The sequence below is a fragment of the Zophobas morio genome, unplaced genomic scaffold (assembly GCF_036711695.1).
Source record: "Zophobas morio isolate AGI-343-1 ecotype UQ-CSIRO unplaced genomic scaffold, CSIRO_AGI_Zmor_V1 ptg000024l, whole genome shotgun sequence".
Classification (NCBI taxonomy): Eukaryota; Metazoa; Arthropoda; class Insecta; order Coleoptera; family Tenebrionidae; genus Zophobas; species Zophobas morio.
In genome coordinates, this window is record NW_026972129.1 from 10,200,529 (window position 1) to 10,224,523 (window position 23,995).

Here is a 23,995-nt window from a genome sequence, read left to right on the forward strand (position 1 = left end):
AAAATACATATCAAAGAATAGGACAAAATTAAATTCATAGTATGTAATTTTTGTACATATGTCAGAGAAGTATCATACTTCTCACATCTCACTGCATCGCGCGCTATGAAAAAAAAATAGAAACAAGATTTGGCTGATAACTGTGTATATTAATATGCATCAATTCAATAAAAAAAATCACCAATGAAATTTGACGGGACTCATATTCTAGGAATGAATAATTATTTATCCAACAAAAACATATTTTTTAAATTTGATCCTATAAAAATAAAGGTTACCGAAACATCGTAAATCGCTAATCAAAATATTTTTGTCTATACCCTTTCAAAACTGGATGACGTCTTTTCAAAATTTTTATTGATAAATCCTAAATCTAAAAGTGCCTTTAAATGGTTTTTAGAAGTATAATATAATTTGAAAAAGACTGGACGAGGGAGTGTCTCGAGGAACACACTCCTCAAGTATTTCGAATATATTAAGAATCATCCTGTATATTGCTTTGCATCATTTATAATCAAAATTTGGTTTGGTAAATTCTAATATTTAATGTTCTAAATTTTTTGTTCAAAAAATCTACAACATTCTCTCAACTTGATAACAAATAAGAACATTTACCAAATTCCAGGTGATAAGGTTGAGCACGTTGAGCCTAAGAAATTGTAGTTGATTTACGCGTGTCAGTACAAATTTTGCAGTTTTGCGAGCGAGATACAAATATGTTAAAAGTTGGTACCTAATTTGCGTAGAATTCTTTCCCCACGTTAGAACGAATATGAATGAAGGGACACAGTGTTAATGTGATCAGAAGTAAAATACTCAAGAACAAAAAACCACAGTTGAAGGAATTTTTTGAGTTTTGTCATTGTTCTAATCCGCGCATGTGTTAATTTTGCTGTTATTTTCAAATTTCGGAGAAAACTTGTGTAACAATATTTTCTCTTTAACAGGTTTCGTAACAGAAAGGCTGAATTTTGGCCAACGAAGGTGAAGGTAAGCGAAGAAAAATGTTGCTGCCGGGGTGGGAATCGAACCCACGTCTCCCGCTTGCCGGACAGGTGCTTTGACCATTAGACTACAGAGCGGCTTATATTTTCTTCGCTTACCAACCTGCTACATATTGTATCACCACTGAAAGCAATGTTACCGATAAGTAACTAGTATAGAGAAGTATTAATTCGGTGGAGTATGAACGAAGGTCAACGATATCTCTAGCGATGAAACCGTACATTTAATTTAGGAAAATTATTACATTGTTTTTGTTTTTGTTAAATTAAATTTAATTCTGCATCTTTTTGTCTTCTTTTTTTGCTAATTTATACATTATGTGTCAATAGTTAAATTAATAATTTTTTAAAGTTTGTTTTTGCAAAATTTTTCAGGGTGGCCGGTTTTTTGCCGTTCAGTGTATTTATAATAATTAATTAAATAAAGGAATAAAGAATGAATAAAATAATTGAGTCATATCATAAGCACAGTCATAAACTCAGAAGACTCCGTTAAGATTTTTCATCAAGACAGTGACTATATATAGTCACTGACCAAGAAAAGCAGCCAAATAAAACATTTCTATCAGAGATAACAGAGATGTGACAGCTTTTGAATGCTCCATAAGAAATGCATGGGAGCGAAGTGAACACAGAATTTGACGTAAAGGACGGTTGGGGGCACAACATTTGTGGTGGTAAACCTGATATCCTAACATGTATGTTAAATGTTACTAAATATATTACTAGTAAAAGTGACATAACGAACGAAAACACGAACTCTGAGATAACCTCAATTAAATATGATGCGATGGTTTCAAATTATAAAAGAAAAGTCATGTTAACTGCATATGTATGTATGTATTTATTACAGTTACATACATTTTAACAAACAATATACTATTGGTAAGTACAGGAATAGTTCTATAAAAATAACATCGATAAGTAAACCGATGATTTTCTGCAGTTATAATTAATTATTAATCGATGGAACTGGCAAATGCTCTATAAATGGGACAAAATGATTCATTTCCTCTGTTTTTTAGGTTGCTTCTGTAGTTCCCTATTATGGAATTTCAATGTATAAAATATACGTAATCGCACAAATAATGACAAAAGGTAATCAAGGGGGAGATTACTACATGGATGCTATTAAGGCCAGCTGATTTTTAAGTTGTCTAGGAACTTGAAGCAAAAGTGTATTATGTTCAAATGAACTACTGAAGGCATTTTCTAATTGTTCAATGTAATATGCAAACTGTTCATACGGAACATTAAGATTGCCATAAGATAAAGTTTCAGAATAGTGGGCTTGGAAACGACAATAATGTAGTCTCTAGAATTTCTGCCACATGCATTTGTATATTCACAGCATATCTGAGAAGAGTGTTTTAAGCATGCATCCACTGAGTATCCACATATTTATCGTAAGATATTTTGTTCAGCTAAACCAAACTCTTTGTACTCTATCCTATGTATTTTTAGTGCATTATGAGGTGGTTGGGAATTATTAATTATGGTGGTCTCACTTAAATTGGAGATATCTTCATTAGCAGATAAGAATTGTGGTGTGATCAGATGATTAAAACAGGACTTGCGTTCGTGGTGTATTTATTTTTTATGTTGTCGGTTCAGTATATAAGGGAAAAGTGTTAGAGTCTGTGATTTTGAAAATGAAAAAACAGATCGGTAGAGAGCGGTGAAACGGTTGTGTCGAAAGGGTTCTTAGAAGGTACTCGAAATCTTCGAAGGATAAGAATTATTGGGAAGGGCGAACAAAAGATAGGTTTTACGACATGCAGGTGGACGAAGTGAGTGAAAGTTTCAGGGTGATAGTGGTTGGAAGTCAATAAATACAGACTATATACAAATATTACATGTTGCACAATTTTGTGGGATTTGTTAGCCCCCACAAAATGTTGCTAAATCAAAAGCACAATTACCAGTTGGGTTGTGCTGCATATATTTTATACAGAACAATAGCTTGTATTTGCTTATATTTTAATAAAGTGTGATGCAAATAACTATTAATAATATGAGGATAAAAATAGTTTTATTAACACCCGCACAGAACTAAAAGTGACTAAAGTCATCTTCGCAATGAAAAGGTAACATTCAATATTGTAACTGTATTTGTACCCCTTAAAGTGTCGTCCTTGAATTTCAACGTTAGGTTGTAATAACAATCGTCGAATGGGCTAGAGGGTACTTTTATTATTATCTTCGCTATAAAATTGTACAGTTTGTGTTGTGTATGCACATTTTAGAGTTTTAAAGGATAAGAAAAGTTAATACAAGCATCTTGAGTAATTTAATGTTTTTTTTTTTATCCATTTACTATTAATCAGGATGTAAACATTACAAAAGCACCAACAAATGTTAGATGTAATATTTACAATCATTTTTCGAATAAACTTAATGATTGTAATTTTTTTAATCTTGTCTTTTTCCATTTATGAGGAACCTAGTATTTTTGGAAGAAAGATTAACCACTTTTGGTATATTCTTACGATTGGAAATATCCCTGGTAATCAAATAGCCGCGCTACGAAAGTTTCACTTCAATTTAAATAGCGCGCCCGAAAGTGACGGTTTGGGGCACAGTACGTAAGGACTATTGTCGCTTAATTTTGCGAGCTGTCATATCTCTATTATCTCTGTTTCTATATTAATCGACTTGTACCAGAGATAATAGAGATATGACAGCTCGCGAAATTAAGCGACAATAGTCCTTATGTACTGCGCCCCAAACCGTCACTTTCGGGCGCGCTATTTAAATTTGAGTGAAACTTTCGTAGCGCGGCTATTTGATTACCAGGGATATTTCCAATCTTAAGAATATACCAAAAGTGGTTAATCTTTCTTCCAAAAATACTAGGTTCCTCATAAACGGAAAAAGACAAGATTAAAAAAATTACATTTCATAGATTTCATCATTAAGTTTATTCGAAAAATGATTGTATTATATCTAACATTTGTTGGTGTTTTTGTAATGTTTACATCCTGACTAATAGTAAATGGATAAAAAAAAACCATTAAATTACTCAAAATGGTTGTATTAACTTTTCTTATCCTTTAAAACTCTAAAATGTGTATACACAACACAAACTGTACAATTTTATAGCGAGGATAATAATAAAAGTACCCTCTAGCCCATTAGACGATTGTTATTACAACCTAACGTTGAAATTCAAGGACGACACTTTAAGGGGTACAAATACAGTTATAATATTGAATGTTACCTTTTCATTGCGAAGATGACTTTAGTCACTTTTAGTTCTGTGCGGGTGTTAATAAAATTATTTTTATCCTCTTATTATTAATAGTTATTTACATCACACTTTATTAGAATATAAGCAAATACAAGCTATTGTTCTGTATAAAATATATGCAGCACAACCCAACTGGTAATTGTGCTTTTGATTTAGCAACATTTTGTGGGGGCTAACAAATCCCACAAAATTGTGCAACATGTAATATTTGTGTATAGTCTGTATTTATTGACTTCCAACCACTATCACCCTGAAACTTTCTCTTCGTCCACCTGCATGTCGTAAAACCTATCTTTTATTCGCTCTTCCCAATAATTCTTATCCTTCGAAGATTTCAAGTACCTTCTAACAACCCTTTCGACACAACCGTTTCACCGCTCTCTACCGACCTGTCTTTTCATTTTCAAAATCACAGACTCTAACACTCTTCCCTTATCTACTGAACCGACAACATAAAAAATAAATACATCACGAACGCAAGTCCTGTTTTAATCATCTGATCACACCACAATTCTTATCTGTTAATGAAGATATCTCCAATTTAAGTGAGAGGTACAACATCCCCACCATAATTAATAATTCCCAACCACCTCATAATGCCCTAAAAATAGATAGGATAGAGTACAAAGAGTTTGATTTAGCTGAACAAACTATCTTACGATAAATATGTGGATACTCAGTGGATGTATGCTTAAAACACTCTTCTCAGATATGCTGTGAATATACAAATGCATGTGGCAGAAATTCTAGAGACTATATTATTGTCGTTTCCAAGCCCACAATTCCAAAACTTTATCTTATGGCAATCTTAATGTTCCGTATGAACAGTTTGCAAAATTACATTGAACAATTAGAAAATGCCTTCAGTAGTTCATTTGAACATAATACACTTTTGCTTCCAGTTCTTAGACAACTTAAAAATCAGCTGGCCTTAATAGCATCCATGTAGTAATCTCCCCCTTGATTACTTTTTGTCATTATTTGTGCGATTACGTATATTTTATACATTGAAATTCCATAATAGGGAACTACAGAAGCAACCTAAAAAACAGAGGAAATTAATTATTTTGTCCCATTTATAGAGCATTTGCCAGTTCCATTGATTAATAATTAATTATAGCTGCAGAAAATCATCGGTTTACTTATCGATGTTATTTTTATAGAACTATTCCTGTACTTACCAATAGTATATTGTTTGTTAAAATGTATGTAACTGTAATAAATACATACATACATATGCAGTTAACATGACTTTTCTTTTATAATTTGAAACCATCGCATCATATTTAATTGAGGTTATCTCAGAGTTCGTGTTTTTCGTTCGTTATGTCACTTTTACTAGTAATATATTTAGTAACATTTAACATTGATGTTAGGACATCAGGTTTACCACCACAAATGTTGCGCCCCCAACCGTCCTTTACGTCAAATTCTGTGTTCACTTCGCTCCCATGCATTTCTTATGGAGCATTCAAAAGCTGTCATATCTCTGTTATCTCTGCTTGTACACAGGAGTATATTTCGAATACCATAGACATTGTAAAAAAATAGATTCCTTACTCTAAGGTTATTAAATACAAAATTAACGAATGGACCCATATATCTAATATTTAGTACTATATTACTAACTCTTCAGAAGTAACATAGAAACGGTGTTCACGGACAGAGAGAGACAGAGGATGTTGTTTTTTGTCTACAAGAGTACCGAGGGTCTGTGCGCATGTACACAAAATAGAAGTGAAAGTACGAAATGTCAAAACGCATCCAGTCACGCTATCCACTACAAATCAACCAAGTACGAGTGCATGCGCAGTACTCTTTAGTACCACAGAGAGACAGAGAGGTCCGATATATTGCTCTGCCGTTATGTTTTCGGAATCTTTTGAGGCCAGTTAGCAATATAGTACTATTAGATATATGGGAAAAATATAACATGACAGATGACGTAGGTGCGCGATTAGTTGCACGCGTTGCACGATAGTGTTGTTCGTTTACTTGTTTACGTTCATAGTTTCAAAAAGTGCAAGTTTTTTTTGTTGTTTGTGTGTTAAGGTTTTCGTCAAAATATAATTTTCAACTATGAGTTGCTGTGTTCCTGGGTGTCCTACCAAAAAAAGGGCAAATAAACCCCAATATAAAAACCGTTCACTTCATTTGTTTCCCAGAAAAGAGGAGATCAAAAGGGAGTGGTTGGAACTTGTTCGATTACCACTGATAACAAATGCAACATATTTACGAGTAGGTGTCTCACTTATTCCGTATTGCAAATATAAATACCTAAATGTCACTCTCCAACATTTCTCATATAATGAATTTTTTTACAGGTATGTTCAGAACATTTTTTAGAAAAGGATTTCTTCATGGCTGGCAGCCGAAGAGATTTGCGTAAAGGGGTTCTTCCATCAGTTTTTGAATGGAACGAAAGTAAGAAAGGCGCAATAAGTAATACTCAGGCATTTGATACCGTGGTAGGGTTAATATTGATATTTGCTCATTCAATCAAATTATATGATTTCATTGCAGTTAATACCTGAAATTGAAGACGCTAGTAGTAGCAGGTTAGTTAAAGAAAAGTGTAACTGTGTTCTACTCCAAAAAGAGAATGAGAGACTTAAATTGGAGATTTTAAACTTAAGAGAAGAAATTGATTCACTTAAAAACGTGAAAGAAGAAAATCAACAGACTCATAAGCAAACAAAAAGAGAAAAAAAAATAATAATGAGGAAATTTTAGTTATCATAAAATATTTACATTGTGTTCAAGATGACGACATTTTCAACATGAAACATACACAACATGATCAACAAATGAACTGAACGTAATGGAAAATCTATGATTTTTTAGGTTTGTGAATGAAATAATTCGCCGTTCGCCATCTGGCAACACCGCCAAAAAGAAGCATGGGCATTTTGTCAAATGTCAGATAGTCAGATGATGTAAATATAACCTCAATTTCCAAAGTCGTTTTTCAGGTGTTACATGTGTTGTAATTTGTAGTGTTTTCAATAAATCTAAATAAACAAAAATGACCAGTTGTAAAAGATGGAAAACATTACAACATATTTTACGAAAAGTATGTATTGATTGTTTTCTGTAATATCACATGTGATAATAATTCATATTATAGTATGGCACAAGTGCTAAACCTAAAATTATTCCTGACGAAAATGTGTTCGATAACATACAAAAGAACACATACAAACCCAAAAACCACCCTGGAGTTTTTAAACCAAGGACAATTTTGTTACCTGAATCATTCATAACCGCCGCAAATAATGTTATTGCAGACTTTCCAATCAAAACCCTAATTGAGGATGGCAAGTCATTAATTAATCATTTAAAAGATAAAAGGCCCCCCATTGAAACTGAAGAAGTTAAAAAAATAAAAAAGAACATTCATGACAGAGTAGTCGCACAGACCAAGATTCCAGAATTTCAAACAGAAGATGAAAGAATAAAGTTTAAAGAGGCAATTTCTAACAAAGTTAATAGTATACTAAAAAGGGAAGTTTATCACTGGAAACCTGTTAACTACAACACATATAATGCTTTGGTGTATTTAGTATCAAGAGCTCCAGCAGAGTATTCAGTTTTAGCAAAAATCTTTTTAGAGATTGCTGAAAGAGATCGTGAATTTAAACCTAGGAGCTTATTTGATTTTGGTTCAGGAGTTGGTACTGCAACCTGGTGAGTAGATGTGGGTTTTTTTGACTGAAAATACATTAGTTTTGAATTTATACTGATTCAGTTTTCATTGTTTAATTAAAGGGCAGCAAATTTGTACTGGAAGAAACACTTATTCGAATATTTTAATGTCGATTCATCAAGTGAAATGAATGACTTAGCTCAAATTTTATTACAACAAGGAAAAGGCACAAATCAGATGGAACTAAGAGGAGTATATTACAGACAATTTTTACCAGCTACAAATGTATGTGCTTTGCTATTTACAGTTATATATGAATATACAAATTCCATATTTTAGACGGCATATGATTTAGTTGTTTCTGCATATACATTTCTTGAATTACCATCTCAACAATCTCGTTTAGAAACTGTACTTAATCTCTGGAATAAAACTCAAAAATATCTTATTATAGTCGAACAAGGGTCTAATGCTGGTTTCCAGGTAACTATGTATTATGAGTAAGTATGCAAAAAAATTATATGTACTGTAGAAGTTTACTTTCCTTTAATTCTACATACATATTGTTAAGATGAAATTCTGTATGTTACACATTAAATAAGCTAATTTAAAAAACAATTTTTTGGCATACTAAAACACAGTCATAGCAGTATATACACGTGTCTGGTAATGATAACCCTGTTTCAGATTATCAATGAATTAAGAGATTTTATTCTTCATGTGAAAAATGACGCTAGTGTTGGTCACATTTTTAGTCCTGTATGTAATTTTGTTGTAAAGATAGACATGGGATTAAATATATGTTTTTAGTGTCCTCATGACCAAGTGTGTCCTAGATTTACAACAGATGATGGTACACCATGTAACTTTGAAACTTACTATTTTAATTTTCCCATTGGTGCAGTAAGTTTGAGGAGAAAAGAAAGATACTCATACATAGTTTTTAAAAAAGGTTTGTTGCTAATTTTATTTCATTGATTTAGTCCAATCTGTCCATATGTGTTTTTAATCTGATGTTGGTTAATATGTAAAATTAAGAAAAATTGTGCAATGCTACATAGCGTGTTTGCAAAATTTCGAAGAAATTGTGAAAATATGATTTATGCTTCTGTAAAAATTTTATATAAAAAAGACACCATTATTTTCTAACTTAATTTTTTGTCAGGTGAACGAGACACTGCAGATCCGCAGTGGCCTAGGATTGTGAGGGAGACTTTAGTAAGGTCAAAGCATACAGTTTGTAGAATGTGTACAAAAAATGCCAAATTAGAGGAAGTCATATTTACTGCGTCAAAGCACGGCAAGTAAGCACAACAATAACGTATTATTTTTGTTTTTTCAAGTAATTTTTGACATAGGAGTTTATATCATTGCGCACGAGCAACAAAATGGGGTGAACTGTTACCCATTTCATTACAAACTCCAAAAAACGACGAAGGTATTGAAGATGGAGTAGAAGTTAACCAAAAAACCGAGGACTAGGTAGGTAATCAGTACAACAACTTAAATGAAAATAAATTTATTTGTAAATATTTTAATGATATTTACTTACAAAACTAAAACTGGAGATTGTCTTACAAATCTTAAGGTATTGTAACTTACCAATAATTACAGTTTTATAAAACCATGCATGGTGATATTTATACATTTTAAACATAAACTTCTTAATTTCCTAAAAATCAAACTTAACTAAGCACCAACTAGAACTAATCTCTGGTGGGAAAAACTCCATCGCCCAGTTTTCCTAAATACGTGGGCCAACCTTGCTCATTTTGAGGTAAAAATTTGGCACATCGTTCGTCAGCTTTTTGAACATCACATACGCATTCGATCCTCATTCTATACACAGTCATTTGACCTAAACTAAGTTGATAAATTTGATTAAAATATTCAAAATGATCTTTCAAATTAGCTAATTCATTCCTACATTCAGTTATATATAAGTCTTTTTGTTCTTTTGCTGTGTTTTTTACATATAAATGAGCTTGATCTATCAAATAAAGAAGTCAACAAAAAAAATTTGAAATAAAAATGACTTACCACTTGCAAGTTTTTCCTTAAGGCAATCGTTAATTTCTTCTTCTATCATTTCTTGATCATTAAATCTCGAAGGTTGCCAGTATGTTATAAAAACAACATCAACGGCGTTATTTGTTGTATTTGTTGAGTTTAAGATAGCACCTATAAAGCATGACATGGCATTGAACACATAACATTATTATAATTTTAAAAATTATAATCAACTTACCAACAGATGTAATTTTTCGTATACCAGCAAACGTATAATTAATTTCTCTTTTTCCCCTCCAGTAACCGTTTTCTTTATCTTGTATTTCTTTTTCCGATTCCAAGTCCCATAAAGTGTACGACGTATTTTCGGCAGATTTCCTTTCTTCGTCAATAATATTTTTCAATTCTTCATTTTCTTTGATTTTATCTACGTGGGAGCTTAAATCCCGTTGTTCAAATTTAGTTTTTCTTAATTGACTTTCCCTGTTTTTATAATAAGTGTCGCGTAAAATGTCCCATGGTAAGTTGTTTAAATCATTGAGAAGACGATTTCGAGACTTTTTTATATTTTCGTAATCATAAATGCCGTACTTGGAATTTGAAAGATTTTTCTTCTTTGATTTACTCGAGCTTTGTTCACTTGAGTCAGGTGAAGTTTTTGTTTCCTCTTTACTTCTGGGATCTCTGTTACTTTTAAAAGACGGATTATCGTATAATATTGGCTCTTGATTCAGAATATTTGGATTTTCTGCATCGTCAACATAGTCGGTACCTTCATCTGGACGTTCGTTCATAACATTCATTTGAGGTGGTAATGGCAAACTGTCGTCATTTTCAAATTTCTCATTCGGCTAAAAATTTCGTCGGGTTAATTGAGCGGCATAACATTAATTTAACCCACATATTTATTCACATCGAATTTCCACTTCTTTTACTTACGTTATCGTTTGTTTCAACGTTGCTATTTACATTACTCATGGCAATTCCCTGTCTGTTGTCTTTATGCCTGAAACTAGAGCTTCCATATTTGTGCACGTTTATTTTTTGCGAATCGTCTAAATAATTTTCATCTACTTCAGACTGACCCTCGTTTCGCATTATTTGTATTTTGTGATGTTGCATAAAGTAATGTTTAATTTGTCTCAAGGGTGATTTAGTGTTATTGAATTCTAAATACGTTTTATTAACTGTGGAAAAATTGTATGTCATTAAAATAAGCCCCAATTACGAGCTATCTATAAATGAACAGCCTTCAAGAAAGAAAATTAAAATTATTGTTATTATATTAATATGAAAGCTTCAAATTTACCAGCCAAACACGGATAAGACCATCTTTTATAGACACTTCGTACATGAAAGACATCAAATCAGTAAATCACAAATTAAAAGCTAAAGAAATACTTTCAACTCTTTTTTAATCGTTTTGGGGGGAAAAAAATCTACAATACAATTTTACATTGTAATTTAGAAGCTACAAATCGATAGTCAGAATTTACTTGTTCATCCCTTCCAAAATCCTTATGACGACATCTCAAAATTTTGTGAAATAAATCTAATCTGAAATGTGCAAAGAACTCATATTTTTTAAAACTGTGTATACAGGACGTCTCAAAAGTATTAGTAAATGAAGTCGTTTATTTTAGTGATCAAATCAGAACCGGGTTACCTCATTTCTCAGAAATTCTGGGAACAGTGTACTGTTATTAATTACACTGTACGTAGCAAAATGGATTAAGTTAAACTGATAAGAAACCCTACCCACTGGACTTTAGGTCATTAATACAGTTTCAGTATTCAGGTATAATGCACAAATTATGTTTATTCTAGTGTTGTTTTTCCATAAATGTATCTTACCTGACTTATATATTTCAAAACCCGGTGGCTGATCATACTGATTGAGAGCATTAAACATCATAATGCTTGAAGTATTGAATTGTTTGCGACACATATCAACAATATTGTCTATGTTGACTTCTAAAACTAAATTTTTTTATCGTCGTTTATTATATTCAAAACGTACCTTCCATTTCAACTTTATTTTTGTTGTAAAAATCTATGTTAGTACATTCTGTAGTCCAGAAAAGAAACATGTCAAAACCATGTGATTCCATTCCCAAAGATAGCCCGTTCATTTGTGTTGCAACGCTTCCACTTATTGATTTTGAATAAATTGGTTTTCCCGTTTTTCCATCAAGGATAAAAGTTTCCGTATAATTGTAATTCAGGATGTTGTCATATTTCTCGTAAATTACTAAAAAGTCTGTAACATTATCGTCGTTAAAATAACCAGGAGTTGGTGTAACATTGCTCTCGGAATTTGGAATTGTGTAGTTCCAAATCTGTTTTAATGTTAGTCCATTTAGAGCGACCACAGTGGAATTAAACATAGCTGTAACTATATCAGATACATTGTCTCCTGTTATATCCACCAGCACAGATTGTGTTATAACGCCTTTAAAATTATCTGCGTAAAGTGTACGAATTGACTAAAAATTAAGACGTAACATAGGAAATTAATTTTTCGTTAATATAAATACCATATTTCCATTCATTAAACTGTCAAGAGCGGTTATGCTTAAGTTCCCGGGTGTTACGGGACTCCCAGTTCCAAACATCACATGATAAGTATCATTTATTTTCAGTAATTGTGGCATGAAAAACGTTTCCACTTGATATGGTATTGTTATTCTTTTTATTTCTTTGCCAGTTTTTCCACAAGTTAACACTAAATGGCCACCTTTACCCCTAGCTGCAAGTTTTAATGACATACATAATACAATTTTAGTAAACTTGAAACTCTTACAATTCAGTGAAGTATGGGATGACAAAATGTCTGCAACACTATCATTATTTTGATCTGGCACAAAATTAGCAACAAATACATCCATTTTGTTGTTATTTTGTCGCCACACCAAGGAACCATTTTTTGCATTCAGCGCTATGAAAGTTCCTTTTGTACCTACAGCCAAACAATCATCCAATCCATCACTGTTCAAATCTGCTGAACACTGAAGGCCAAAAATGGTATCATTAACCCAATATCTCCACACAATATCACCAGTCGTTCCATTTAAAGCTATCACTCCCCCTTCACAGGGGGGAGGAACTCCTAAGAATATTGGACAGAACATTTCTGGAGGCAATACATTGTAGTTATCACCTGAAACGTAAAAAATAAAATCGTGAAGACAAGATATGTCGCACCAACCAGTGCCAAAGCCAAAAATAATATCCTCAACTCCGTCATTATCCAAATCTAATATTCTGACGGGTGAATCTGTAGTAAGTATGGGCAGATTGGTAGCCCACACATCTGTAACTTTTAAGTTACTACACGGTAGTAGCTTAATTGGACTGATAACTGGTTTTGATTTTGATATTATCCAATCCCTTAATCTATCTAACGGTAGTGGAAATATTGATACCAAAATAACTACTAATGCTATTATACCTAAAACATGTATAGTTACGTCTAATTCGTTATGGAATAAACTTTTACCGATTAAAATACTTAAAGCGGCAAATATGTAGCAACATGGTTTACAAAAAGCTTTACATGGAGGTTTAGCTTTTAATCGTGATGTAAGATCTTGTTTGCCGAGTTTCCTCCGTGGGGCCATTAAAGGTCTCTTCACATTCAGTTCCTCAGCCAGCTACAATATATTGTGTAAGAAAATTGTATGTACATAACTTACCGTATTTAATTTTACTTTGTAACTATTTTTACCATCCCTTATAAACACTTCATCTTCAACGTCACTTAAATCATCTTCATCTAAAGAAATACTTTCTCTGACTTCACCACCTAAACTCATGCCTGGGTATGTTGCCATTTCTAAGTTTATTCTAAAAACTTTTTGCAATAAGGTTTAAATGTAGCTAATTTTACCTTATTTAGTTAATTATAATCAGTAGTTTTTAACGTAAACTTTGGTGTATGGTAAATTACCACCACGTTAATAAATTGTGCGTTCGTATTTATAAGAAAGTAACGTAAGTTGTCATTTTACAAACATATGTTTTGATGCCCTACAGGGAGTCTGCACATGTCACAAAATATTGATTTCTTGTGGCCGCTACACCATTTCAAATAAAATGCTTAACAACATTGAGATAAACTTTAATTAATTTTCCTACAGAAAAAAGTTTTAGTAGTATTAGTTGAAGTACAGCGTTGACCCCAGAAATGTGATTAGAGAAAATCTGTAAAAGTTTGTACGAATTACTGGCATCTAAGTAAAGTACTATAATGTTAAAAGGATTATATAGCGGTGGAGAGTTCTTTAAAATACATTTGACGTAATCTCTCTACTTTTATGAAGTAAAACATAGACAATTCATTAAGTATCCACTGTAATGAAATAAAAACAACATTGTATTTTACTTCATTGTTTATACTTCGCAATAGGTGAAAACATATGTCACAAAAAAACATACACGTAACAACTTTTCTGTTGTTGTTTCATCATTTCTATTACTTCTTTCTTGAAACACTTTAATTTACAAATTTTGTTAAACTAAGGAAACCCAAATGCGGAATTAATCATATCTCCATTTATTTGGATTGTGAAATATTAATATTTACTTATTATTGATACGGTATTAGTCATATCTGATTGTCATTTTGGGTATTGAATACCGTGAATAGATAAAATAAAAACTTAATCAAGGCACAACAAAATTTTCGTAAGAGAATAATTTCACTTGTAACATAGAGCACAACATACTACTTCCATTTGATAAGCCACCCCAATTTTTCTTAATATATAGAGGATATCGTAAAAAAATTAAATTAGCAGAAACATGTGACAGTTTGTCTAAAAAAATTCGTTCAATGAATTTCCCTTCAGAGATAAGGGAAGTTCTGCCCAACGAGACCATAGATGGACGACGATAAAGAAATGTTTCGTTGGTGTTCCTTCAGTAGCATATTCAACAAAAGGCACTTGGAGAAAACAAATTCTATATTTGGATCTGCAGCTTAACTGTATTTTTACCCATTCCTATGTTAGATATTTCAGTGATGAAAAATACACTATTATTTATAAGTACATACTGTAGTGTATTAAATTTCGCATCAGAAAACAAAACACTACGCCGCGAAACCACATTTAAAACAAATGGCCGAAAGTTGTTTCGACAGAACTTCCCTCCCACCTGAGAACAATGGAACATATGCAGCATTTTCAAGTTGAGTTTTTTCTTTACACAATTTTCTGATGACGTCATTAACATTTTTGCAAGGACACGTATATCAATTTGGATTGGTGCAGTGTAATATTAAAAATAACAGTATTGTATTCCCAAAATTTTCTGTGAAAAAAGAGTGAACCGTTCCTGATTTATTCAATAAAATAAATTGACTCATTCATTAATTTTTTTGAGCTACATGTTTAAGCAAATCTAAAAAATATGAATGCAATGATAAATCACAACTAAAAACTCTTTTTTTTTTATTTTGCACATTTCGGGTAGAATTTTGAGATGACGTCATCAGTTCACCATGCTTACAATAACGTTAAAACGTCTGCAAGATATCAAAGTACATATTTAGTTTTGCAATTCTTGATTTATTCAATAAAATAAATTGACTGATTCATTCATTTTTTTGTCACCCTGTATAAGCAAATCTAAAAAATATGAATGCAATGATTAATTCCAAGTATAGATGGATCATATTTTGCACATTTAAGATAGGATTTATGCAGCACTTTTTTGAGGTGACGTCATCATTTTTTTTAGGGGGGGATGAGCAAATACATTTTGATCAAAAATTTACCATGTTTATGATAACCTTAAAACATCTCCATGATTTCAAGGCATTCATTCGGTTTTGCAGATTCAAAATTAAATTGCAAAATGTTTCAGGTAAAAACTCAACACGGAGTCATAAACTACATGTGTAGGACTATGTTATTTTATACAGACAGACAGAAGGAAAAGGAGACCTATTTCTTGGTACTCTAGGGGTCATGAAAGGTCGAGAAAACTTAAAAGTAGAGAGTCGACCGACGGACTCGATTACAATACTTTCTTCGCTTACGCTCGGGATGTAAAAACGCCGCGAAACCACATTTAAAAGAATCGATCTAGTGTATTCGACAGAACTTCCCTCGCCCCTGGAGCACACCTCAACAAATCTAGTTCTTTGGAAAATTTATAAAATTTGATTTTGTGATTTTTTTATGATAACTCCTATAAGTTAAAACAAAGTATGGGTGGATTGGTAAAGCACAGGTAAAGATTCATGATATGCGTATGTTTCAAATAAATTTTTCCATAACAAAATTTTATTATGACGTCCCCAACATTTTGGAAATAATAACAATTCTAAATTAAAAATACGGCGTCCATCGTTTATAAAGTATGCCGTTCAGAATGAACAAAGTACAGCTTACGTTGTTTACAAAGTATGGTGCTTGTTCACAGTGATATCAAATGAAAATTAAACAAAATCTTGACATTGGGTAACAGATAAAAGGGATTCATACATATATCAAGTACAAACGTAAGATATTTTATGAAATTTAAATAAAACTGTCTATGCCAAATTTTGAGGTGACGTCATCGCATTGTTGGTGAGGACAATTAAACAAATTTTGATTCGTGTTTTATGATAGTCCTAAGATACATATAAAATTTGACAACAATCGGTCAAGTAGTTTAGGAGACTATCTGTCTAATAAATATCGACACAGACGACTGACAGACGGAAATAAGAGACCCTGCTACTCTACTGATTATAAAACGTTGAGAAAATATCTAATTGGCCGTTCGTCGAATGGACCCTAATACCTACAATACTTCCTGAGCGTAAGCTAAACAATCATTTTGATAATCCAGTCTATTACCTATGCTTCTACGCGCACGTGGTAATAACGAAATACAACCCTTAGTGAATAGTAGGAGAGGTTGGAATGCACAACAAATAATAGTTGAAAATCGAGGGATCTGTCATTTTTTTCTCGTTTTGTGAATACCAAGGGAAATGTCTTCAAGTAGTATATTTTGTTTGTTTAAGCTTTCCAAATGTACGGACAGCTACCCAAGAATGTAATTAAAGTAATAATATTAATAATAACTTTATTAGACAAAAATTTCTTGAATGCATGTCTCAAAGGAGATACATCGCTACAAGATGATTTTCAGTAACCCCTATGTTCCCTATGATCAGTTTATTGACAATTTTCTAACCTTGTGTGTTGTAAAATTCATCAGCACACCTTTTCGTTTCACGTTGTTTTAGTTCTACAAAATTCACGTCCCCTAATTTGATAATTTATCGCAAAACTCTTTAAAAAATTCACTTATTCAGGTTTAACTTGTTTTAGTAATTATGTATCTGAAGTGTTGGATGATTTTCCCTAAGTTGTTATATGCGTTTTATAGTTTTCTCACTCGAATTTTTAAAGAAAATGCATCCGTAAAGTTTAAAGCGAAATTGAAAGAGACAGAACTTGAAGATTATTGTCAGTTAAATTAATATCAGCATTGACTAGCAGCGGAGAGGGTTATTGGACTCTTATTTTAAGTTATTTTGTGTATGACTATTCTACTATCTGCACTCGGAGTTATTTCGTAGCTTTTTCTCTTTTCCAGAGGGCAAACTCATTTTTTCGTCACCCTCTTAACAAAATGAGTAAACCATGTTCTGTCCATTGTTTTTGAATTTTAATTTAAGGCCACTTTTCCACCATTTTGCCATTTCCAAACAGAACGTAGATTCTCCATTTTGACAGCCGTGGTCACAGCTCATGGCCAAATTTTAATTTTTTGCAAGTTGTATTTTTTATGCGCATGTCTAGTTTTGGCGGAATATTTGGGTGATCAGAGTAATTACATAACAAATAAAAGGATAGCAAGTGTTTTGTGTGTTGGTAATAATTTTTTTAACACTGGTTCCAGTAAATAGAACACAACAAATGGCAACTTGAAATCGTGTAGTCTTTTTCCGTTTTCTTGTGAAAAACTCAAATTTTATTGAAGTAAAGATCTGTTCAGATAAACTGCGACCTGAGGCACTGAGTATTATAAACTAAATGTTTCCTTGATCAACAACATCTTTACAGTGAAGATAAACGTCACATCAGTGTTATTCAACTTTTCGACATCCTATAACTATTAAGTTAATTTTGGATTATTGAACTTTTAAGTTGTAAATAAATTTGTGTAACACGTTCAAATGTTGGGATTTATTTACTAAATGATGAATGTTAGCCACATATACATAATCATACTTGAAATTATGTTGCTTGGTATATACAAAAACCATATCACATTTTTTCTGTTCCTTATATTTTTTGCAAAATGAGACACTGTAGGTTTCTTAGGACATGCTAAAATCAATAACATTGTTAATATTCCAATACAATCAGTGTCTATAACAACCTTTCAATGATGCTCGCCCTCATCTTGGATGTTATTGAAGATGGTCCAGCACCACTCAGTTTAAATATTGATTCAATAACTGAAAGTTCAGTAGAAGTTGTATCCATCCCTGCAAAGGCTGCCCAATCATTAACAACTAATCCTGCACCAACCACTTCACTGCCTCTATTGACAGTTCCTGCCTAAAAAACACAAAATCAGTGAAAAATTTATACCTACTATAACTCATTACATACAACTAAGGGCACTTGTAAAAGAGATGATAGTTCCTCCAAATCAACTACACTTGTGTTAGGATGGACTAACCCCCCTTGGTTACTCAGTACACAGTATGAACCAACAAGAACATTATTTGCCACTGTTTGCCTAAATACCTCTACTTTTAATGTATCAGCAATGATTTCTTCAGTTTCCTAAAAACTGACTTTAGAAGATATCTTGATACAAAAAATTATCAAACATACTCTATCAAGGTCCGGGTGAACTAAAGCAACATAGTCGTTACATGCTATAACATTTCCGAGTGCAGACAACCGTTCTTCAACTCTCTGCACTTTCACAGAATCAGGTAATGCGTTTCTAATGTGTTGCAATTCTGTGTCAAATGTTGTGCTTGGTACTAACAAACCATTTTTATTTCCTACACACATTCGTCCAATTATTCGACATCCTGCTACAGAAGCATGGACAACTGGTATCGTGTCAGCTAGGTCGCCCTCAAAGGTACTGCAATTAATACATTCTATAGAGAAGTTCAAACACGTTTTAATTCCATTCCTAACCTGTAAAAATTTTCCGATCCTCCGATAGCCACTAAACAGTAGGCGTTTGTTAATTTGGAAAAAACACCAATTTCGTTATTATTTTCGAACTGAACACGAAATGCCATCGTTTTCGAGAAAAGTAGAATTAAATAGGAAGATTTATTAATTAAACCCAAATTCCAGCGCACGATACACTAAACAGGGAATTTTGCCGTTAGGCTGACAGATGGTTGGCAATAAAATACGTTGAATGGAGTTGCCAACCTATTTCAGTAACATTGTAAAAACCATAGAAAACCCTACAATAGAAGCTAATGTGGTATAGGCTGCGCTTGTACCTTTCATTACGTATTTTCTTACCCACTCACCAGGGGTCGCATGAAAAGAAACCTGTAAACGCTGCTTCGCGCGGATTTTCAAAATTTTAGAATTCACATCCCTGCACACGACACTACTTTCCCCTAACACCCCCACACCACCAAAGAAACACAACAGTTTTATTTTTATCGTGTTGCTAAGTGCATTTTGTAGCTGTTGTGTTGTGTAGTGTACAAAAAAATGTAAGTATACAAATGTTTTCACTTTATGTTCATTGTTTATAGCATTATTATAACAAATGTTTGTAGAAAAAAGAATGGAAGCACAAAAAACGCACAAAACTTGTGCAATTTATAAATGTGGGAACAGGATGGCCCCTATATTTAGGTTTCCACATCCGAAACGGGGTCTAGATAGGTTTATGGCATGGGTTAAAGCCTCCAATAACCCAAAATTCGAGGGTTTAACAAATGACCAAATTTATCGGAGAGGGTACATTTGCTACCAACATTTTCGGGCTGAAGACTATGTCCAAGGTACACAAAGGCTGCATCAATCTGCGGTACCAACGATTTTGCCTCCTCGAGGTAAAAACAAATTGAAAGTCACTACGAAACAAATATTAAGACATGTGTACTTACAGATGATACTCTACTTACATCACCACTGGAGGCAAGTAAAATTGATGCGTCCACTGTAGTGCCCCAGACAACTGATCTCATCTTCCTGACCCCAAGGAAGGAATGCCCTGATTTCTACTCCATGGCGAATTTATCGCCACGTATTCGACGAACCCCACATTCTCAAAGTATGTAAATATTACAAGTGTTTTACTATAACATGAACGGTTTTCCATTTTATAGGTTCAACTACTACACCGGAGCGTAGAAATATACGGAATAGTGGCATTCAAGCCCGACAACTGAATTTTGGAGGTATTATAATGCTAAAAAATAAATGGCAAAAAAAATAATATTATGACTTACAGAGGAGAATGGGGTCAATGAGCTACCTTGCGCTGGACCTTCAGGGCTACAAAGTAATTCAAAAATCGGTAAGAAACTGCAAAGTTTGATACCATAATTTCGTAATTCCAAAAACAAATTTTCAAACGATTACAACATATAAAAATGTGGTAGATTGTTAAACTTTATCACGTGTTTATAAAACAATCTGTGGTACAGCATAGCGTCATCTCGCGTTTCTACCAACCATATGTCACGCATATGTCATGTGTCAAATAGGTGAAAAAGCAGTGGCGTAACTTAAGGTATATTGATATACGTTAGGAGTATTTTTTTTCACCGTGTGATTTTAAATATGTATTTTTGTGAATTTAAAAATAGTGAAAATAAAATATTATTAGTCTCAATAACAAATATTTATTACTTATTTTTAGATTTTGTTGGAAGCAGAAGTACACCACTTAGACAGACCCGGGATGTTTCTCTGAGAACTACAACGACTCCACGTATGTATTTTAATTTAATGAAAACTCTTATGTTCGTTTACTAATAATTTTTGATTGTCTATCTAATTTTGAGCTAATAACGATAAGCATAATTTGTTTAAAGATATTAAAGAAACTTATAACTGCATGTAACATAATTTTCATTGAACAGAACTGTACATAAAGTAAAAATGATGCAATTAATTAATACCTGTGTACATTTGCAGGTAAAATTTTGGAGCGCATAGGCGTAAAACAGCGGACAACGACCAATTTTACGTCTAACGAAGTAAAACTCTACAGAGAAGCAAAACGCCTGCAAAAACAAGTAGGCCGCTTGCAAAAGCAGGCTGAAAAGCGGAGACATGACCTACAGTCCGCAAGGAAATTTGTTCGGGATCAACGATTGGTTGATCTCGTAGAAGGGTTGACTCCTGTTCAGCAGCGGTTTTTCGAAAATCAGATTAGGAACGTAAATCGTAAACCAAAAGGCAGGAGTTTTACGTTTGAGGAAAAGGCAGACGCCATTGCCATATGGAAACATGGCCCGAAGACGTACAAACTTCTGTCTAAAATGTTTACGTTGCCGTCTATTGACACTCTGAGGGCAACCCTAAATAGAGTTCCAATAGAACCGGGTATCAACAAACCCATATTCGAAGTTCTCGGAAAGCAAGTACGTCGCAAAATGGACCCCAAGTACAATCTGTGTACTCTCATCTTCGATGAGATGTCCATACAGCCTCACCTTGACTACTTGCCTTGTGAGGACAGAGTTGTGGGTTTTGAAGATGACGGTACAACAAGGACGGAAAAAATTGCAGACCATGTTTGCGTCTTTATGCTTAGAGGAATTTTTGGAAGGTGGAAGCAACCTGTTGCTTTTGCTTTTTGTAAAAGTTCTTTAGCTGCCGTAAACATTGTCCGTTTTTATAAAGAGATTGTGAAAGAAGCAACAGCGATAGGCTTAAACATCATTGCTTCGGTTTGTGATCAAAGCACTACAAACAGTGCTGCAATCGATATACTTTTGCAGGAAACCAGGCGACGTGCTATTTTAGAAAATGAAGAGGAAACTGAAGAGAATGTGATAAAAATTGGTGATCACAAAGTTGTCCCTCTCTTTGATCCTCCTCATCTTCTAAAAAGTATGCGGAACAATCTTCTCACCAAAGATCTGCTTTATGTAGATAAAGCAGGTGTGGAGAGAAGAGCTTCTTGGAGTTTTTTTGAAAAGGCATATGGATTAGATCAGACGCTGGGTGACAACCTAAGAATGATGCCAAAGATCACCATAGACCATGTGAAGCCTAACTTAAGAGGCAAAAAAATGAAAGTTCGTTATGCTTCACAGGTCTTTAGCCGTAGTGTTTCTTCTTTCATAAATCTCTGTTCCAGCCGGACATTTGGGGGAATCCTGCCGCCTGATGCTCAATACACTTCCGATTTGTTTATGTTCATGGATTCTGTCTTTGACAGTGTTAATGGAGGATTTGGAGACTGCGGTGGTAAGAACTTACGTAAATTGGTAGGAGTTAAAAATTACCATCACACTTGTTGGCTAGAAGGGAAACGCATGTTCAGCAACATGAGATTTGTACCACGTAAAGCTGGAGACCGAGCAAAACCCCCAGTTTTACAGGGGTGGTATCGTACTTTAAATGGTTTTATGATTATCAAGGAAACTCTAACGAAACTTGGTTATAACTTTTTCCCAGCAAGAGCTTTTAACCAAGATCCGTTGGAAAATTTTTTTGGTCAAATAAGACAATATGGAGGACGATATACAAATCCTACTTGTCGAGCATTCGTGCCATTTTATAAGTCATTGATGATGAAGAATTTTTGCTCCTATCATTCTCGTGGCTCTAATTGTGAACAAGATGAGGACTCATTTGTGATCACAATTCGGGAGTTTCTTGGTCTTCAAATAAATCGGAAATGTGTCGAAGATCAGTGGAAACCGCCACCAGTTCCTGATACTGTAACGAAGGATAAACTTTATGACCAGAATGTTATAGGCTACATAAGCGGATTTCTAGTCAAACATATGTCAAAAGAACCACTTGGCTGTGAAATCTGTCGATCTAACTTAAAGCACGATGGGGATCCAGATATACAGTATCATGGCTTGGTGGAAAAGAAAGAGTACGATGATAAAAACAGACGGTTACAATATACGAATGTGGGGGTGATTAAAACTCTGATTGAGACTCATAATCACCTGCGCATTCTTTTACCGTCTGCAATTTATCATTCTTCTCTTTCTAGAAGGATTATAAGCCACCTGCGAACTACAATTGATTTTGATTTTCAGGAATGCTTGCATACCGAAGAACTAAAAACTAAACTTTTCCATTTATTTGTAAGAGTGTTTATCTTTGGATACATGAAAAAACTGAGTAATATAGTATTTGGTAGGCAAGAACCGAACAGATCAATTTCGTTGGAGACAGAAATGCAAAAATTATATTTACGTTTTAAAAGAAAATAGAACATTTGTATAATTTTGCATTTTGCAGGTTATTAATCAGCTTTGTTTTGTGCATACCAGAAGAAAATGATGGCTATATGAGGTTAAATATTCGAACATTACCACCGAGATATATTGTACTGTGATACCTAAGGAGGTCGAAATTGCAATCTCCAGATTTTCATTGAGTTGTCTAAATCTTTAACCTATTGTTATGTTATCAAAGTGATTGTATTGTCACATTTCTTAAGGTATGAACAAAAAGTGCAAAGGCAGTTTGCGTTTCTACTGATGGGAGATTAAAAATTAATTTAGTTTTAAAAAGTCTCAGACTTTATTTTGTTATTTTAATGTAGTGGCTATTTTGTTAAGAATATTCTGCTTGCAACAAATACATGTTTTTTACTTGCATTTTAAAAATCTACACACTTTTATTAAGTTGTATATAGGTAATAATTAGGTGTGTATATAGGTATGTACTATTTGTTCTATTATTTTAAATAAAAGTACAAATGTAAGTTATCAGGGCAAGCCAGTTTCATTATCTCGTTTATCATGCGATTTCTGTTCAAAATATTTTCTTATGCTGTTTTATTTTGCACTGTTTTCTTTGACTTTTTGGTACTTTTAGAATTTTGTCATATTATGGTATTTTTATTGTTATTTGTAGTAGTATTTTCATTAATTATTCA

General features: G+C 33.2%; 4 protein-coding genes and 3 long non-coding RNA genes across 12 annotated transcripts; 3 read left to right on the forward strand and 4 right to left on the reverse strand.

Moving 5' to 3' along the window:
- The first annotated feature begins 1,576 nt into the window (after window positions 1–1,576).
- LOC135135566 (uncharacterized) lies at window positions 1,577–3,031 on the forward strand. 2 transcript variants are annotated; one of them, XR_010281604.1, is made up of 4 exons: window positions 1,577–1,681; window positions 1,734–1,889; window positions 2,030–2,410; window positions 2,469–3,031. It is a non-coding gene; the product is annotated as an uncharacterized LOC135135566 (long non-coding RNA). The 2 variants fall into 2 exon arrangements; XR_010281603.1 differs by having other exon boundaries at window positions 1,577–1,889.
- Window positions 3,032–4,307: 1,276 nt separating this feature from the next.
- Window positions 4,308–5,786, reverse strand: LOC135135567 (uncharacterized). Its single transcript, XR_010281605.1, has 4 exons — window positions 5,645–5,786; window positions 5,436–5,592; window positions 4,914–5,295; window positions 4,308–4,855 (listed from the first exon to the last, which is right to left on the reverse strand). It is a non-coding gene; the product is annotated as an uncharacterized LOC135135567 (long non-coding RNA).
- Window positions 5,787–6,244: 458 nt separating this feature from the next.
- Window positions 6,245–17,164, forward strand: LOC135135564 (methyltransferase-like protein 17, mitochondrial). 3 transcript variants are annotated; one of them, XM_064064663.1, is made up of 11 exons: window positions 6,245–6,492; window positions 6,579–6,722; window positions 6,778–7,327; window positions 7,382–7,941; window positions 8,023–8,185; window positions 8,240–8,383; window positions 8,588–8,659; window positions 8,711–8,852; window positions 9,066–9,204; window positions 9,259–9,382; window positions 15,779–17,164. In XM_064064663.1, exons 3-10 carry the CDS (start codon window positions 7,280–7,282, stop codon window positions 9,380–9,382), a joined length of 1,392 nt encoding a protein of 463 aa, XP_063920733.1. In that variant the 5' UTR covers window positions 6,245–6,492; window positions 6,579–6,722; window positions 6,778–7,279; the 3' UTR covers window positions 15,779–17,164. The 3 variants fall into 3 exon arrangements, with proteins under 3 accessions (XP_063920733.1, XP_063920734.1, XP_063920732.1); XM_064064664.1 differs by lacking the exon at window positions 15,779–17,164 and having other exon boundaries at window positions 6,778–7,190; window positions 7,252–7,327; window positions 9,259–9,529; XM_064064662.1 differs by lacking the exon at window positions 15,779–17,164 and having other exon boundaries at window positions 9,259–9,529.
- Window positions 9,404–14,441, reverse strand: LOC135135563 (uncharacterized). 3 transcript variants are annotated; one of them, XM_064064661.1, is made up of 12 exons: window positions 14,348–14,441; window positions 13,621–13,756; window positions 13,410–13,563; window positions 13,119–13,352; window positions 12,714–13,070; window positions 12,448–12,659; window positions 11,931–12,396; window positions 11,765–11,890; window positions 10,850–11,097; window positions 10,149–10,761; window positions 9,941–10,081; window positions 9,404–9,890 (listed from the first exon to the last, which is right to left on the reverse strand). In XM_064064661.1, exons 1-12 carry the CDS (start codon window positions 14,377–14,379, stop codon window positions 9,607–9,609), a joined length of 3,003 nt encoding a protein of 1,000 aa, XP_063920731.1. In that variant the 5' UTR covers window positions 14,380–14,441; the 3' UTR covers window positions 9,404–9,606. The 3 variants fall into 3 exon arrangements, with proteins under 3 accessions (XP_063920731.1, XP_063920730.1, XP_063920729.1); XM_064064660.1 differs by having other exon boundaries at window positions 11,765–11,884; window positions 13,119–13,361; XM_064064659.1 differs by having other exon boundaries at window positions 13,119–13,361.
- Window positions 17,165–18,087: 923 nt separating the features above from the next.
- On the reverse strand, window positions 18,088–19,288 carry LOC135134819 (eukaryotic translation initiation factor 6). The gene is made up of 5 exons (XM_064063655.1): window positions 19,081–19,288; window positions 18,763–19,024; window positions 18,535–18,711; window positions 18,299–18,480; window positions 18,088–18,246 (listed from the first exon to the last, which is right to left on the reverse strand). The coding sequence occupies exons 1-5, from the start codon at window positions 19,185–19,187 to the stop codon at window positions 18,237–18,239; spliced, it is 738 nt and encodes a 245-aa protein (XP_063919725.1). The 5' UTR covers window positions 19,188–19,288; the 3' UTR covers window positions 18,088–18,236.
- Window positions 19,289–19,627: 339 nt separating this feature from the next.
- Window positions 19,628–20,483, reverse strand: LOC135134820 (uncharacterized). The gene is made up of 3 exons (XR_010281386.1): window positions 20,393–20,483; window positions 20,040–20,326; window positions 19,628–19,988 (listed from the first exon to the last, which is right to left on the reverse strand). It is a non-coding gene; the product is annotated as an uncharacterized LOC135134820 (long non-coding RNA).
- A 301-nt stretch (window positions 20,484–20,784) lies between these two features.
- On the forward strand, window positions 20,785–23,945 carry LOC135134817 (uncharacterized). Its single transcript, XM_064063653.1, has 2 exons — window positions 20,785–20,851; window positions 21,058–23,945. Exon 2 carries the CDS (start codon window positions 21,405–21,407, stop codon window positions 23,322–23,324), a length of 1,920 nt encoding a protein of 639 aa, XP_063919723.1. The 5' UTR covers window positions 20,785–20,851; window positions 21,058–21,404; the 3' UTR covers window positions 23,325–23,945.
- The last annotated feature ends 50 nt before the right edge of the window (window positions 23,946–23,995 follow it).

What these genes read in the sequence shown, in the direction of transcription:
- LOC135134817 (XM_064063653.1), top strand. Translation starts at nt 21,405, where the DNA reads ATGTTTACGTTGCCGTCTATTGACACTCTGAGGGCAACCCTAAATAGA.
- LOC135134819 (XM_064063655.1), bottom strand. Translation starts at nt 19,187, where the DNA reads ATGGCATTTCGTGTTCAGTTCGAAAATAATAACGAAATTGGTGTTTTT. An exon ending in TTCACCCGGACCTTGATAGA is followed by an intron (nt 18,712 to 18,762) that starts GTATGTTTGATA and finishes GTCAGTTTTTAG; the next exon opens with GAAACTGAAGAAATCATTGC. An exon ending in TTTTACAAGTGCCCTTAGTT is followed by an intron (nt 18,481 to 18,534) that starts GTATGTAATGAG and finishes TGTGTTTTTTAG; the next exon opens with GCAGGAACTGTCAATAGAGG.
- LOC135135564 (XM_064064663.1), top strand. Translation starts at nt 7,280, where the DNA reads ATGACCAGTTGTAAAAGATGGAAAACATTACAACATATTTTACGAAAA. An exon ending in GGAGTTGGTACTGCAACCTG is followed by an intron (nt 7,942 to 8,022) that starts GTGAGTAGATGT and finishes GTTTAATTAAAG; the next exon opens with GGCAGCAAATTTGTACTGGA. An exon ending in ACTGCGTCAAAGCACGGCAA is followed by an intron (nt 9,205 to 9,258) that starts GTAAGCACAACA and finishes TTTTTGACATAG; the next exon opens with GAGTTTATATCATTGCGCAC.
- LOC135135563 (XM_064064659.1), bottom strand. Translation starts at nt 14,379, where the DNA reads ATGATGAAACAACAACAGAAAAGTTGTTACGT. An exon ending in CAACAGAAAAGTTGTTACGT is followed by an intron (nt 13,757 to 14,347) that starts GTATGTTTTTTT and finishes AAAAGTTTTTAG; the next exon opens with AATAAACTTAGAAATGGCAA. An exon ending in TAAGGAAAAACTTGCAAGTG is followed by an intron (nt 9,891 to 9,940) that starts GTAAGTCATTTT and finishes TTTATTTGATAG; the next exon opens with ATCAAGCTCATTTATATGTA.